This window comes from Schistosoma haematobium, chromosome 1, assembly GCF_000699445.3.
Source record: "Schistosoma haematobium chromosome 1, whole genome shotgun sequence".
In the NCBI taxonomy this organism is placed as follows: Eukaryota; Metazoa; Platyhelminthes; class Trematoda; order Strigeidida; family Schistosomatidae; genus Schistosoma; species Schistosoma haematobium.
The window spans coordinates 69,404,665-69,422,164 of NC_067196.1; the positions used below are offsets into that span (position 1 = coordinate 69,404,665).

The following is a 17,500-nucleotide window of genomic DNA, read 5'->3' on the forward strand; positions in this document are numbered from 1 at the left end:
GAGTAGAGAGCCTTTATAAGGTTAATGTACTTCTTTGGTACTCCTTTCAGTGACAAACACTGCCATATAACCTCACGATCAACAGAGTCGAATGCCGCCTTAAGGTCGAGAAATACTACCATTGTGGGGTGTCTGTGTTCTAGAACCTGACGTAGTGTGAACATCTGATCTATACAACCACGTCCGGGTCGAAAACCAGCCTGGTTTTCTCTAATCTGCTCTTCACGAGCTTTAGTTAGGCGTCGAAGTATTATTGAAACTAATATTTTAGACACTATATTAGTCAAACTGATTCCTCTGTGATTGTCACAAGAGGACTTTTGTCCTTTCTTATAGACTGGCACAATCAGTGATTGAGACCAGTCAAATGGGATTACGTCCAGTTCCCAAATCCTACCTAAGACCTCGGTTAATCTCATTGCTAATACTGGACCACCATCCTTAAAAATCTCAGGAGTAAACCTGTCAGGGCCTGCTGCTCTCCCTCGTTTCAGATTTCCTATGGCTTTTCAACTTCGTAAAGGGACGGAGGACCTACATTAACTTGCCATTAAGGTTGACTAGAGATCGTGGGAAACCGAAGTGTGGCTGAAGGCCAGTTGAACTGATCCCTAAAGTGTTCTGCCCATCGATCCAATCTCCCGGATTGAGAATGTATAATATGTCCATCTTTCTCTGAGATTGTTTCGCTAACAGTCGGGTTCCTAATACCGGTTTCCTTAACAAGTTTGAACAATTGTCTGCTATTACCGATTGCCGCTGCCTTTTCCATCTCTCTTGCTTTCGCTACCCATCACTGTTCACGATCATTGCGTAGGCTTCTTGTCAGCTTGCACTTAAGCTGACTCCGCTCTTCATTATGTTCAGAGCCAGGTGGAATGAGTTTCCGAGCATCTATCAGTGCGATAGATGCTACTGAGATCCAGTGTCGCTCCCTAACTTTACGGGTTACCGTACTAGCAGATATCATTGCTGTTTCCACAGCTTTTCGGATATCATTCCATGCTGCCTCGGGGTGGGTATCACTTACATGACTGTCTAACTGTTTTCCTAGTTGTTCCTGAAATATACTCTTAGCTTGACTATCATTAAGTAGGGCCCTAAAAGTTTACTTCCAGCGTCTTTCCTACGTCCAGTAAGACGCAGACAGATACGCGCTCGTACTATGGCATGATCTGAATCTAAGCATGTGCTCCAGAATGAGCGACAGTCTTCCATCGAGCCCCTCCATCGGTGGCTGATAGCTATGTGATCTATTTGGGTCCAACATTGGGACGAATTAGGGGGTCTCCATGTTAAAAGATGTTTTTCTTTATGTTTAAAGTTAGTATTTGCAAGGAACAGGCGGTTATCTGAGCATAGCTGCAACAGACGGTCGCCATTATCTGTTCTCTGAGCCACGACACCATAAGATCCACCTAGGTGTCTTTCCCTATCGCTTAGTTTACCTACTTGAGCATTAAAGTCACCGGCCACTATTACTACATCCGAGCGCTTAGCTTTTCGGAGAAGGTCCGAAAGCTTTCTGTAAAACTCATCTTTTACATCATCTGAGCTGCAGTCAGTGGGAGAATAGGCAGAGACGACGAAGAGGCAACGACGAGTGTTCCTATCTTTCCGGATTCTTACTGTTCCGTTCAGTCGGACAGCACACAAACGACTGTCTACTGGGATCCAGTCTAAGAGAGCTAGTTCTGCCCTAGGACTCAATGCTATACCTACGCCGGCGAGGCCACGGGAAGCAGAATCAGGGCTTCCAGATACACGAAGCGTAAATCGAGTTGGTTCTTTATTTTGACATGGTGAGGTCAAATGAATGACGCTACTCGGATCCTGTATGCGCGTTTTGGAGACGCAGCACACATCGATGGCGCGAGATTCTAAAGTCCTAGTTAAGGAAGCTTTTCGTCCTATTTGGCACAGTGTTCGGACGTTAAAAGCTCCTACGTGTAGTTTAGAGCGTGGTTTGAGGAGACCAGGAATAGCGTTCCGAGTACTCGAATCGTTTGCCCTAGCGGTGCGAGGTGATAAAGAGACGTGAGGAGAGTTAGTCATGGAGATAAGAGAGGTATTAGAAGGTATAGGAAGGATTAGAATGTGACCAACTTGTCTCGTGTGCTGTCACGGGTATGAGGGCTGATGTCACTTCCCGGATGCCCACACCGTGGAAGGGTATTTCTTGAGGAACCTGAAAAGGAAATTGATTAGTGTTGGTCTTAACGACCTGGGAGCGTGACCGCAGAGCCCAAGGGACAACTGCTTGAGGCCGGTCGCGCACGGCCTTTTTGTGGAAGGTTTTTGACGTGTTAGCTCCGTTCTTCAAAGGGCCTTACCGCCGGAGACGAAAATCCGTGAGGTAAGGTGAGGTGTGACATTTTTAGGGTCGACCTTTTCTAACCCCACCACTCCTTGTGGGAAGGCAGCAACGCTGCAGATGCTGGTTGTCCGAGGGAAACACCTTACTGCTGTCACACCCCTCTACAGTCAGCAGTACGACTTCGCCCTCAGACCTTGAGTTGCCGCTTTTAGCCTTACCGTTCACCAATCGACCTGCCTGGCATGGTAGAACCTGCAGGAACATATGTTCCAGCCAATATAGCTCGGTTGGGTCATCACGATAGGCAAGCTCGACCACCGCGTCAAGGTAGCAGCTTCGATCAGGTTGCAATTACATTGAAATGGATAGGATACACATAAATTACGAGAGATGCCTCAGTGGAAAGTATAATGGACAAATAACTCTAATCAAATATATTCTTTACAAGTTAGATAACATTCTTTTCGAAAGTTTACTAACAACACACCCTAGCTACTTATATACGAAGCATAATATCAAAGATTTACTACCCAGATGAATCGGAAGGCACTAGAAATCATCTTCATACTCAACAGTAAATTGATTACTGGAAAAATAAGAGAAGAGACTATCAAAAATACGGGATTTTGCTAGTTAGTCTCAACACTGATAGAGTTTTGACACTAGTTTCTGTCTGATGAAATTGGCACAGAAAAACTGCTTCATACTGTAGCCTAGTAGTGTTCAGGAAGAAAATTGTAGACTATTCTCAAGGTAGTTGAGAAGAGAAGATACAGTTATGTTGGGTGAACTAACGACATTAAAACAAAAACTTTAAAGCACCAATGTAACTTTTTTAAGTATGTTTATTCTTACTATAAGTAATCAAAACATTGTGCAGTAATTGGATTTACAATCAGCTCATTATAACAATTCATAAGTGCTACCGTTTATGAAATTGATCACTGCAACAAATGCAACTAGTTAGCTACCTCAAGATCAACATTAGTCTAAATTTTAATGACAGCAATAATATGTGGGTAAATATGTATAAAATCCCAATTAAATGTCTTAACGTTTGATAAATTCAGTAAAGAATAAGTCCTAGAAAGATAATTCTATGAAGAGGTATATGTTAGAAGATTCATTTGTGATATACAAAAAATGTGCACACACATACTTTTTAAGAGCGAATGAAAAACACAGATTTAAGTTTTACACTAATAATGAACATGTATGAATAATTAATCTCTCTTGAAAACTAACTTTCTCAAATCCACACGTTTAGGTTTACTTCTCCATTCGGGAATATTGAGAGTTTCGTTGCCACCAGAACGTGCCACTTGAATAAGATAGTCTAAAATCTGACGATAATTTGATAAAATACTAGATTTAGTGACTAAAATGTGAAGCGTACAATCAATCTTAAATCACATATTACTTAACATGAGTGACTTGTGCTTCAAAAACAACTGAACAAATCATAAATCAACTAGCAGTGGTCTTGATTTTTCGAACTCTCCAGTTATACTACATCCCCAAATGCCCTGATACGGCCGAGAGTGGGGAGAGTAAGCTCTACCTCTCGAAATGCTCTCACACGGCCACGCGTATACATACATTGATAAGGAAGTCCTACTTACTGCCTTCTCGTGACAGGGGTGTTGTTTACGAAATTCAGAGGACGAAAACCGAATGTCCGGCGCTTTAACCGGGTTAGTGGACATGGAGAGTCCACCTACGGGAGTTGGAAAACCCTGATTCCAAACCAATGGAGCACATGAGCTCCAGTATCCTGAAGGAACAAATGGCGTATGAACCTATCGTTGGTCACCGGCTACCATGGGACTGCATCTCATTATGTTGCTTCACTGCCTTGTGTATCAGACCTTTAGGTCGAGTGCTCTGGGTGTGGCCCCCTAAGAGAACCACTTGTTTCGGTTTGGGCACCCGGGCAGTATCACAGCCCTCACACAAATCAAATGAGATTTGTGTGGCGCATATGTATTTGGTGCCTCCTTGTACCAATAACTATGTGTTAAAATAAATAAATAAAATAATAATCTATTCTTTATGATTGAAATAGTGTAGTTGGATTGGTTTAATAGTTGTTGGAACTTTAAGCAGTTTATTTACAACTGATGAGACGCTTTAACACAAAATGAATTTAGTGTATTTTGGAAATCTTATTTTTTATTGCTGAAGTACAGCGACTTTTTTTCTAAACTACGTAACAATAGACTAGATGGTGAAAATCGAGAACATGGTTTACAGGAGAATGACGCACACACTTTACGGAACAAAATTTGATCATGAAGAACTGTGACTGACTAATTTGATGATGATTTGTATAATATGAAAAGAAACTGGAAATTTCGAAGAATTTCGGTTATGCTAGAGACCGCTGTGTGTACAAGACTAAAGGATCAACTACATACTCTTACGTTTTACGCTGGTATTAAGGAAGGGAATTTTTAGCTAGGGGATGTTAAATTGAGAAAATAACAGTAAGATTGTGCATTGACTTTTAATGTGATTTTCACACAGTAAAACATCCAATGTGATTTTTTGTTGATTAAGCACGATATTAATTTTTGCCTGAAGTTCGCTTAGTATGATAATTTCTGTTTCTGGAAAGCACAGGGATAAGATCTGAGTTTAAATGGATGTGTTCAAATGATTATTACTTTCGTGGAGCCTCTAAGGACAGAGTTTCCAAGTGAGCTTGGATTCCTGTCCTTAGTTAGTGGGCAGGAATGAAGAGAATAAAGAGCGGTTTCGTTCACTGTTATTGAAGTCGGAATTAAAAATTATTCACTTAACACACACGAGGGAAAAAGCGAGACCTTCAAATACAACACGGAGAACATCAACCCAGTCATATTTGATGGAGAAGCTCTGGAAGAGGTGGAGTCTTTCACGCACCTAAGAAGTATCGTCGATGGACATGGATGATCCGATGCAGACGTAAAGGCGAGGATTGGTAAAGTAAGGGCAGCATTCCTACAGTTAAAAATATGTAGAACTCAAAACAATTGTCAACCTAGATCAAAGTGAGCATCTTTAATACGAACGTCAAGACAGTTCTACTGTATGAAGTCGAAGCTAAAAGTATTTATAAACAATTTTCCACACAAAATACTCAATGTCCGTTGACCGGATACCATCAGCAACAGTCTACTGTGGGAGAGAACAAACCAGGTTCCAGCTGAGGAGCAAATTAGGAAAAGACTGCCCAGGACAGAGTTCGATGAAGAATGTTGGTGGTCGGCCCATGCTCCTCTACGAAGGTAGGTAAGTGGCCCACGGACACCCTCTAGAGTTCCCTGCCATTCCTCTGGTTTTTGGAGTTACATTTTCAATGGTTAAGCAAATACATTAAATCTGTTTCATTGCTATTCATCTCGGCACGCTAATTATATGATTTATTGAAATCTTTTACGATGTGATTGTATTTCGTTGGTTATTCGATAATAAGGCAAACTTAAAAACATATTTTAATGACTATTTGATGGAAATTGACAAAATTATCATCTACATTACCACTTTTATCTGACGCTTTACGTATAACTTAACAATTAATTAGTAAGACAGCAATTATCAAAAGCCGAACACGAGGAGAGAAAGTTCAAGCACAAGCTGAGTACATAGAAGCACAACAACAACAACAAGTGCCGATAGACTGGAAAGAAGGACACCTCATCAAGATTCCAAAGAAAGGAGATCTGAGAAAATGTGAAAACTACAGAGGCATCACACTACTGTCAATACCAGGGAAAGTCTTTAAAAGTGTTGCTGAACCGGATGAAAGACGCAGTAGATGCCCAACTTCGAGGTCAACAAGCTGGATTCCGTTAGAATCGGTCGTGCACAAACCAAATTGCGACACTACCAATCATCGTCGAACAATCAGTTGAGTAGAACTCGTCACTGTACATCAACTTCATTAATTATGGAAAGGCATTCGACAGTGTAGATAGGAGGACATTATGGAAACTTCTTCGACAATACGGCGTTCCTGAGAAGATTGTCAACATTATCCGGAACATATACGACGGACTACAGTGCAAAGTAGTGCATGGAGGATAGCTCACAGATGCATTCCAAGTAAGGACCGGAGTCAGACAAGGCTGTCTACTCTCTCCCTTCCTCTTTCTTCTGCTGGTCGACTGGATTATGAAGAACTCGATATCTGAGGGAAAGCACGGCATACAATGAACAGCTCAAAACCAATTAGACGATTTGGACTTCGCAGATGACCTAGCCATCCTATCGCATACACATGAACAAATGGAGATAAAGACAGCCAGTGTAGCAGCAGTCTCTGCATCAGTAAGCCTCAAACTACACAAGGGGAAAACCAAGGTTCTCAAATTCGAAACGGAGAACAGCAATCCAATCACTCTTGATGGCGAAACTCTGGAAGATGTAGAATCCTTCACATGTCTGGGAAGCATCATCGATGAACAAGGAGGTTCAGATGCAGACGTAAAGGCGAGGGTTGACAAAGCAAGGGCCGCATTCCTACAATTGAAGAACATATGGAACTCAAAACAACTTTCGACCAATATCAAAGTCAGAATTTACAATACCAATCTTCAATATCAACGTTCTACTGTACAGAGCTGAAACATGGAGAACTACAACAACCATCATCAAGAAGGTACAAGTATTTATAAATAGCTGTCTACGCAAGATATTCAACATCCATTGGCCGGACACCATCAACAACAGCCTTCTTTGTGAGAGAACAAATCAGATTCCAGTTGAAGAGGAAATTAGGAAAAGACGATGGGAATGGATAGGACATCCATTACGTAAATCATCAAACTGCATCACGAGGCAAGCCCTGACTTGGAATCCTGAAGGGAAGCGGAAAAGAGGAAGGTCAAAGAACATTACGTCGGGAAATAGAAGCAGATATGAAAAAGATGAATAACAACTGGAAAAGATTACCCAGGATAGGGTTGGATGGAGAATGTTGGTGAGCCGCTTATGCTCTTTCACGAGGAGTAACAGGCGTAAGTAAGTAACGTTTAGGAGAAAACAAAAATTGAAACATGTATTTGTTTTAGTGAACTACTTAATTCCAGCACTTTTCTTTTATGCCTGAAAATCTTGACAAAGAATGTTACTGAGTGAAAGAATAGCGTAAAGTGTCTGATGTTTGCACCCCGAAAAACGCTTGTAAATAAATAACAAATTTGCTTTTCTGTACTTAATAGTAAACAAATCAGAATTGATTTTTAAGTCTTTTAGTCAGAATACCGGTTTCGCTATATCAGTAATTTAGCACAGCAATAGATGTGACAAAATGTTCGCCTAGAAGAAAAGAAGCCCATAAAACCCATGATATATATATATATATAGTTTACATTACACGTAAAAAACACTTGGTTCAACATACGGTGTTATTAATTTTCCATGGACAGGAAGCTAAACAGTTGAGAGCATCTAATATTGATGGAATTTGATTGCAATCAAAGTCCAAGTCATCAAGATAAGTTGGATTTGTTGATGAAACACTGGTACATCTAATCAGACGTGTTGCATAATCTGAGAATAAGAAGTAATATTTTAGGATTAGATTTAAAGTAGTACATGTACGATGTCACAATTATACAATAAATTTGTAACAAACAAGTTGTCGGACCAACTATGTGTAAATTTCTAAGTGGTGCTTATTACCGATTGATATTAGTTTGGACACCATTGTTAAGGCAACCTAAATTAAATGTTTAGATTGTCTATTTTCCAAATGCAAATATTGGAGTGAACGTTTCTGTTTCAGATTTGTTTGAACTAAATAATTATTCATGTTAATTGTACGCATTCACGATTTACAATAAAGGGCTCGTAAATTATTGTGATAGTAGATACTATCAAATTAAAACGGAAACATTGGATTTATTGAGACTCCCTATTCCTTGAAAAAATAAGACATGCACATTGTCATTCATTCATCTTATAAATGATGGATGGAAAAAATAGTTGTAGCAGCTAAACTGATAGAAACCTTCAGAGACTGGGTGGCAGACATTGTCTACTAATTAATTTATAAAGGAAAATTTTGAATAATTTTAATTTTGGGGCATGTTAAGCATAAATTTATTGCGATATTGGAGAACTGATGTTAAATACAGGTATTATTGTCATTATTTTAATCCAAGAAACACTGAACAGCGATTTCGTTCGCATGTGAAACTCTTCACAAGTATATAGCAACGATCTCACTGAGAATTTTTAGTTCTCGTGGATAGCGATTAATTATTAGAGAACTCAATTGTAAACCAATGGTCTACATTTTCGACCTCAATCAACTAGGCTGTGAATCAAAAATACATACAAAATTATTATATTTGTAAAAAAAATTGAAAAGTAAACATTTCGTGGCAATGGATAAGATAGTCGATATCACATCACTTGCTTTTTGTCCAATTAATCTACACGCAATCAATATGTGCACAGTAGATAGTCGAACATCTTCATCAATTTAATTAAATGATTTAGCTTATAAAAGATTTTATAACAATCGTGGGAAAGTTAATTGCAAAAGATGCAGATGTTTTCAATTACTTCTTGAAATCAAATAACCAGCATCATCAAGATTGATCCATGGAACTGGTGGACAAAGCATAGGTAGAGCACATGGATGGAAACTTAAGGGTGGATAATCTGCATCACGATACCAGTTAATTAGCGTTGGATGAACCTAAAAAAAGACAATAATAATGATGAAAGTGATTAACTTCTATCAGACTGAAATTTTTATCAAATTTTGTTTTTAGTACTAATTTCATTGAAAAAAAGATTAAGACAATTCAGCTATGCAATCTTATTTGTAGTTAAGTTCTTACAAACAGTGGTTTATAATAAAACAGAAGGGTAAACGTGTTATTTAAATATTTTTGTTTAGACAGAAACTGTCTATTGTTGATCTAAGTATAATGTTCTCTTCCATTTTACGTGATTACTGTTTGTAAAAATTAATTTTAAATACAATTGTACAGATTAAATGGGTGATATCTATAGGAAGAAAATATTTCTAGTTTAATTGTCTTTAATTAATTAGTAAGACTGGTAATGTTTGCAACCGTACGCAAACGACAGTGAAGGGATTCAAAACAAAGGGAGTATTGTAAACAAATTTATTTTATTTCAGTTAATAATAACACACTGGATACTTTAGATTACGTAACAGTGAAAATCAAATACTAACCTTAATTTCATTAGTTACTTCAGTTGGGAATTCTGCGAGAACTTCAAAGATAGCTGGAGTATCTTTACGACGAATATTACTACTTGTCTTTTCATTACTTTTTGAGAATTCATGACGAACTCTAAGTGGGCCATTTAAGTCGAAACGTAAATGTTCATATATAAGACTGTATAATACCTCACCAATCATGAAAAGAATTGTTGGAGGCCACGAAGTCCAATTATGTTGCTGATAGTTAAAACAAAATTAAACAGTAGAAACTAACTAATACAGGGAACAATAAATTTCGATACTTTTATGAAGTAAATTCAAATAAAGTAAGAAATGTTTCTGTTTAATCTTGATGATGAGCATGGATATATATGTTAAGATGAAGGCTATACGATTTTACAGACAGTTGCGTAATAAAGTGGTTTAGATTTTGTCAAACGCCACTACACTGATAATTCTAACATATATGATCCACAAATTTTCTAAACGCCATATGTTTGCTTACTGTGGTAAATAAAAACTTGTCGTGTTTTTCGTTTACTTCTTAATTTATTTCAATGATTAATCGAGTTCATCAATCGACAAGTGAAATCATCTAGTCAAGCCTTGATGAAGATGATACACCAAAGGAAATCAGTATTTCTACCTACAAGCACGTTTCACAGGAAATTAGCGCACAACAACATCCAAAAAACAAGCTACAAATATTTACTTCTTAGTGAGTGGACAAAGAATCATACGTAAAATAATTCATTACAGACGGTAAGAGAGGAATACAGAGTTCACAAGCCATTGTTTCACACTAATTACTTATCAAGAAACCATAAATACAATCAACTAATAAGCAAATACCGAATTACCAAAAGAGTTTTTTTGAGTAAATTTAAAGAAATAAAACTTAAATTAAAAAAACATAGAACTAACCGTATTCGGACCTTGATCTATACGTGACTGCAGAGCATATAGCCACATATGACGGAAATTAGGAAATTTCATTTCATGTTCATTAAACAAAGTAGCATATGTCATGTACATTTTCTCTAACTACAGGAAAGAAACGAATGTATTTTTTAAAATAGATTTTGAAACATTCTCGTGTTTTTTTATAGAATAGAACAAATAATCACTTTCAAAAATTTTTTGTCGAGTCTATAATGACAGCTATAAGCTGATAAAGATTTTGTTACAATAACCAGTGTAAAAGTTTTGTTTAAGTGATTACATACGGGGAAAGTCAAGTCATATAATCGAATGGCTACTTATTTACTAGTTTATTTTCCGTAGACTTTAAAAAGGTCCCGATTAGTACTTAAAAATTTCTTCAGATTGAACAAATCTTAGAAAATTAACTGCGCAAAGAAAAAGTTATATAACTGTGAGTAATAAAAATACATAAAACTGTCCTGACGAAGTAAGTTACAGCATTTTTATTTTATTCAGCAAAGAAAGTTAAATGATTGAATTATAAGTTACAACTGAACACAAAATGAGATTCAGGCTGAGACTTTTTAAACTGATACAACGAAAACTGTGTAATTAAATAGAGATTTGCGTATGAGTCTGTTACATCAATTTTATATAAGGTAAAGTAATAGTGAAGACAATGATAGAGAAAAGGTCTACACGTGAATAACATGGTTTGGAAAAGAGAAATGACTATGTGGACTAAATTATAAAATAATATTGAGGCTCGAGGGAGGTAAAGAATGAGTGCATTTGATGATTTCAGATATGAATACATGGTAGACTTCAAATGATTACACCAGGAGGTAATAATCGACATTTAATTACTTCATAAAGTTCAGTATAAAAAAATACATTTACAAGGAGTAAATATTGTCTTACCTGCTTAAAATATCCTATTTTTTCTTGGCGGTATACAGTACAAGCGCGTTCTACACGCCGACCAAGTTGAAGACAAGCAATTGATGAGGAGGTATACTGTAAAGCTGAATCCACAATTAACATATCAATGCCCTGAAGGAAAATGTAAGAGAGAATATCTACTAGGTAGACGTAATAATAATAACTATTATCACGAAATACTTGAAAACCATTAGGTCAACAAAATGTTGGAGCATGAAATAATACAAATATTATTCGAAATCACACAAATCAGGAAGCTTTAGAATCGTCATATCGTAAACCAGTATATCAGAACACTTAATTACAATCAATTAGTGTTATATCATTCCTTGAACAAGTGATTTTCGTATAATATGTTTGTGACAATGTTCAAGCTGATATAAGAATTTCGATGCATAAAAATTTAAGTTGACCAAAATTACAAGAACATATACAAGACGAAAAACAAATATTCAGAATCACAACAATTGAATTTATTATATAACTACTAAACACAAAGTAATTGGGAAACAATGATCCACTTAAATAAATAAACATGCAAAATGTAACTACCGAAATCATCAGATCTATATAATTTGATGCAGGCAAGATCTTCAGGAATGGATAAGCTGTCAGTTTTCCTTCTAGAAGAAATTAATAAAAGTTCTTGATAAATGTTCGGTAAGAAAGAGAAGGACAATGTGACGAACTGTCACATAAAATTAAAATAATTTAAGTGTGAATTACTGACTACTTGGTGGAAATAACCTATAATTAAAGGGAATAACTACGAAACTAGTAACTCAGCGGTAATAATTCTGATGTTACTGGAGATATTTATTTTCGTTATTTCTAGGACCTTTCAGAGAACGATGAGATTTATCCAAGAAATATAAATCCAGTACAACCATTATATTTTGAGACCAGGCAATGGGATGAAAAAAAGTAGGGAACGATGTTTGATATGGTAATTGCTGTTATTGAGAGTGTTAGCTACCAAAGCTAGTAGTTTCTAATGAATTCATATTCAAGAAGGAGTTTGGCATTGAAATGGCATGTATAGTGTTGCCGCCAGCTCAGAACAATACAACTAAGAGATGAAGGGACACAGAAAACTCTAGAACACTTCAAACTTGTAAGGTTTAGGTCACACAGGTGAGTACAGAACCATATGCACTACAGCTTTGTACATATGACTTTTCACATTCAAACAAACATAACGAAAGAGTCAGAGATGCCCAGACTAGTGTATATTGCAATTTATGTAGCAAACGCAAATAAATATAAAATTGAAGCAAACAAAGCAAAATTAGTTTGGATAAGATTTTGACTGGTTGGACATATCGAGACTTTTTAAACCATATTACATGTTATAATAAACTGGATTTGAATATTTCTAACTAGTTTGTAAAACCTGCTTATCAATAACCTCTGAAAGTCATGAAATTATCATTTTAAATTCAACACTATCATAGTTTGAGCAGCCACACTTGTATTATATCAGCTATAATTATTTATTGGTAACTTGAGAGATAAAATTGTACAAGAACTAGTGAATTTTCCTTTGAGGAAAAAAAACTCACTTGCATGAATTATTTTAAGCCTTTTCAACTGTTCATTAAAGGCCGTTAGTAGGATTTGATGCCAGTGTTTACGTTCTTCAATCAAAGCATTATGCTATGTAAAGGAAATAAAAATGAATACTATACAAACACAAAATTATTGTTGAGGAAATCAATAAAACCGGATGAAAATTAAATATTGCAAACCAATATTAGTTACAACGTTTTATTAAGTCGAATAACAAACTATCATATATAAATTTGTAATCGCAGTAAAGTACAAAATTTATCGAAACTCTAATGATCACAAATCATGCTATGTACTTGTTAGAGTTTGTACTTTCTCGTTGTTGATTTGAAGAACGACACCTGATTAGTTTTTATTGATGTATTGGTGATTTTGAGAGCATTGTGCTGATATAGCCTTTTCAGTTACAAATTTTTAGCATACTTGGATTGTAGCTTAAGTACTCCTGTTACTCCTCGTGCAGCATAGACCGCCAACCAGCAATCCCCAACCTGATCTGTTCTTGTCTATCTTTTCCAAATGTTGCCAAGTACTATTCATTCTCTTGATGTTTATCTTCGATTCCTGGAGCAATGGATTATTGCTAGAGCAGTGGAATTCAGGACACGATTTTTGTTGTTTGAAGGCTTGTCAACTCGACTTAGTAGCTTAGTGGATAGTGAGTTGACGTTTGAAGCAACAAGTAATGGGTTCGAATCTCAGTGTGAATATGAACACTGAAATGCATACATTTGGCTGACGTATCTTAAATAAGAAGGAACAGGTGTCCTGAATTCCACTATAAGCCACGATTTAAATATCACATATAACTAAACTGTATACTTTTGACTATTTCTAAACCACAAGAAAAATTCTTCAATTATATGGCTTTTCAATGATGTAAAATAAAAATAAACGCAAAATGTGTGTGAATTTCAATTTATAGTTTATTTAAATAAACTGTTTTAATAAATATAGGAATAGCACATATAAGACTAAGAGATGCAACAGTCTTAAAGCCCCCAAATACCGTGGTATAGCCGAGAGTGGGGAGAGTAAGCTCTACCTCTCGAAATGCTCTCACACGGCCACGCGTATACATACATTGATAAGGAAGTCCTACTTACTGCCTTCTCGTGACAGGGGTGTTGTTTACGAAATTCAGAGGACGAAAACCGAATGTCCGGCGCTTTAACCGGGTTAGTGGACATGGAAAGTCCACCTACGGGAGTTGGAAAACCCTGATTCCAAACCAATGGAGCACATGAGCTCCAGTATCCTGAGGGAACAAATGGCGTATGAACCAATCGTTGGTCACCGGCTACCATGGGACTGCATCTCATTATGTTGCTTCACTGCCTTGTGGATCAGACCTTTAGGTCGAGTGCTCTGGGTGTGGCCCCCTAAGAGAACCACTTGTTTCGGTTTGGGCACCCGGGCAGTATCACAGCCCTCACACAAATCAAATGAGATTTGTGTGGCGCATATGTATTTGGTGCCTCCTTGTACCAATATCTATGTGTTCAAATAAAACAGAATAAAAAAGTCTTAAGACAAGCAAATCAACCAGTCTCAGCCTGGTTAAGGTTCTGAACAGTTGTAAAAAACGGAAAAACGCTTAAAGCGTTGGCGAAGCTAACAAACAGAAGTTGGGAATTTGTAACTGATAAAAGCCAGTTACCGAATTGTGAAAAGAATGGATGGAACTGAAATTAGATTCCTTACAATGAGGCGCGACTGTAAGTATATAAGTGGAATTTATCTTAAAGTATGTGCTGTAATATCTTGGAAAATATGGGATTTCTTTTATCGCCGTAAATTCTTTCAGACTTTTAATTTGCAAGCCGCAGAATAAAAATTTCATAAAATATCAAACAGTTTACTTTAAGTTCAATTAATGATGTAGTAAATGTAAGCGATACTGGAGAGTGGTACACCTTAAAAGAATGAATTTAGTCCCAAAGTTGCTTTCAATGGTTTAGATTTCCTGTGTACATATATATATTAGATATTAAAATTATAGTGAGTAAACCATTTACAGATGTACAAAACAAGATAACGTACCAAATTCTTTTTTAGTTCTGGCGATAAAGAGGTAGTTTCTGATTGACCGAATGGTGAAAGTACGGGTGAGACAGTGACTTCTGTCATTTGTTCTACATACATCTGGTTTTTAAATGCCTTTGAAATGTCACCAAAATCCGTAAAAATACCAGCGTAAGGATTTTTACGTTCGTGCTATAATTAAGGAGGAAAACATTTCCAAACTGAGAGAACAACTTGACTTAGGACTAGTGTTTTATTAGAAAAGGGATTGTTTTAGAGATTAATGTAATTTAAACAATAATATAGAGGTGTTTACAGACAGATATGTACAGAGTTAGACCTGGTTTAAGGGTGCTTTAATTTAAGTTATCACGTTTTAGATCGAAACAGGAAAAAGGAATTATTAAGGGAAAAACCAAAAGATTGATAATGATGGTGATAATACTAATTTAAGAGGATAACTAAGTATAAAAAGGAAGGAAAAATGAACAAAATCAGTAAGCAAGAATTATGAAAATAAGAGAAAGAAAAAAGCGAACACATTTGTATCAGTGAGATATATTGTGAGACCTATTGCTCAAGGTCTAAATCAAATATTTTAATGCAACTTATTTATCAAACATGGATTTACAAGCTTGACTTCTGTTCGTATGGTAGAAATAGTAATACTAGCAGACTGCTTGAACTGAAAACAATGTAGTGGGATTCGAACCTGTGACATGTCAAATTACCACTAGACAAATTTAAACTTATTAATTCAAATTACATTGGTAAGGAATTATAATTATATGTAGGTTAGGAAATTAAGCTTATGATAAGGAATTTCGGATTCAGCTAATTTTTTGCGAGTACAAAATCAATATCTTAACTACTTTTGATTGAATTGAAAATTAATTTAATAGTTGACAAGAAGTTGCATCAAAGATCTGAGTCATCAGATCAGTTGATATTAGACAGAAAGCACTCAATTATACTTTCTTATTACGTTTTAGTTTTACACATTTCATGTAAAGTGCTAAGAAATGGGTATTTAGATTACTGGGGTAATGCAAAAAGCACGTCATGCAAGTCTGTGGGCATAATCAGGGAAACAAAATGTTATTAACTTACTTTAACATTATCTAAATGTTTTTGAGCTGGATGAGATATTTCCTTGATACGTTTGGTATGTGATGAAATATTACTGGATGAATAGTGTATAAAGTAATTAAGATTTGGATTTATATTTGGTCGGACATACAACAAAGCAGTGAGAATGTTCCTCAATGAACCTTCTTCTAGAGATAAACCTAGTAAACCCTGAGTTAGATCATGTCCCTTTAAAAAGAGAAAGCGTGTATATTAATTAAATTCATAGGAATTACAAGAATAATAAAGAATAGTCAGCACTCGCTTAGTGAATGAATGCCAACAAATAAAACATTCATCAACATGATCTCACTTAACAGAGTATATAAAATTACCTAGAGAAGCAGAGAATTACAAACTTATAGCTAAGTCATGTGAAGATTAAGAAACAAATAATCTTGGTCTGTTACAAGATATCAATGAAACAGAGAATTGTAATGAATAAAATGAATTAATAAACAGATACAAACACCCTGCGAAGTTTTCTATAGAATGTAAGAATAGGAATAAACTCAAAGGAGTGACTTAATAAATTGTTACTTGTGAACAAAAATTTAGTGCCGCCTCTTTTATTTTGACTTATTTAATAGTTTTATGGTCAATTAAAGATGTCTTAAAACATAGAGGATAATAAATCTGTGAAACTGTTATACTGTTGGAAATAACATTGTTTTCCATGTGGTGAAACTACATGAATAGCTAAATTGCCTTCAACTTGTTATTAGACAAATAAACTACATGAATGAACCAAATGTAAAAAGAAGAAATACTCTGAGGTTCTTATTCTCTGAACAAAGAATATAAGTAACTTTTTATTCTGCCTGAAGCTACTACCTAACACAAGTAAATATTCAGTAGAAAACTTATTAGGGACAGCAAAGACTGACTAGACAAACAACATGTGTATACACAGTTTTATTATCCCACCGAATGTACAAAAGAAAAGGTTATTAACAGGGTAATGAACTAATAATTGAGAACAGATGTCCTAAAATGAGCTGGGAATTTTAGCAATAATAATGAAAAATTAGAATGCATTCTGTCGGATTTTCACGAAGACTATTGATAATTAGCTTGATTCATTTAATATAATCTGAACAAAGATATCGCAAACCCAGTGGTAAAGGGTCTTAAAACATAAAGTAGCACTTTAGGAACTAAGAACTAAAAGAATATTTCACCTCAGAAGAGCTTTCAAGTAGGAAGTATTCCATAAGTCTTATGTCAAGACTATTCCTGTCGGAGATCTATAAAATCTAACAAGTGCCTGCATTACTGCAAAGAAGACCCTGAATGCATTAAATAAAACCGAGAGTGGTGGGTCCACTCTACCTCTAGAAATGCTTTCATATTGCCACTCGTAAATAGACATTGTCAGGGACGTCCCACTCACTGTTTTATAGCGA

At 36.0% G+C, this 17,500-nt stretch overlaps 1 protein-coding gene across 2 annotated transcripts in view; it reads right to left on the bottom strand.

Annotated features, from left to right (window-relative positions):
• MS3_00001986 (uncharacterized protein) overlaps positions 1-17,500 on the bottom strand; it is a 51,252-nt gene that overhangs the window by 22,474 nt on the left and 11,278 nt on the right. For both annotated transcript variants that reach the window (XM_051209531.1, XM_051209530.1), the window contains exons 5-14: positions 16,077-16,283; positions 14,985-15,158; positions 12,935-13,028; positions 11,925-11,995; positions 11,352-11,483; positions 10,431-10,550; positions 9,516-9,743; positions 8,873-9,008; positions 7,704-7,852; positions 3,563-3,660 (exon numbers count right to left, since the gene is read on the bottom strand). In XM_051209531.1, the coding sequence (XP_051074985.1) occupies positions 3,563-3,660; positions 7,704-7,852; positions 8,873-9,008; positions 9,516-9,743; positions 10,431-10,550; positions 11,352-11,483; positions 11,925-11,995; positions 12,935-13,028; positions 14,985-15,158; positions 16,077-16,283 (1,409 nt within the window). The remainder of the gene's footprint in view (positions 1-3,562; positions 3,661-7,703; positions 7,853-8,872; positions 9,009-9,515; positions 9,744-10,430; positions 10,551-11,351; positions 11,484-11,924; positions 11,996-12,934; positions 13,029-14,984; positions 15,159-16,076; positions 16,284-17,500) is intronic.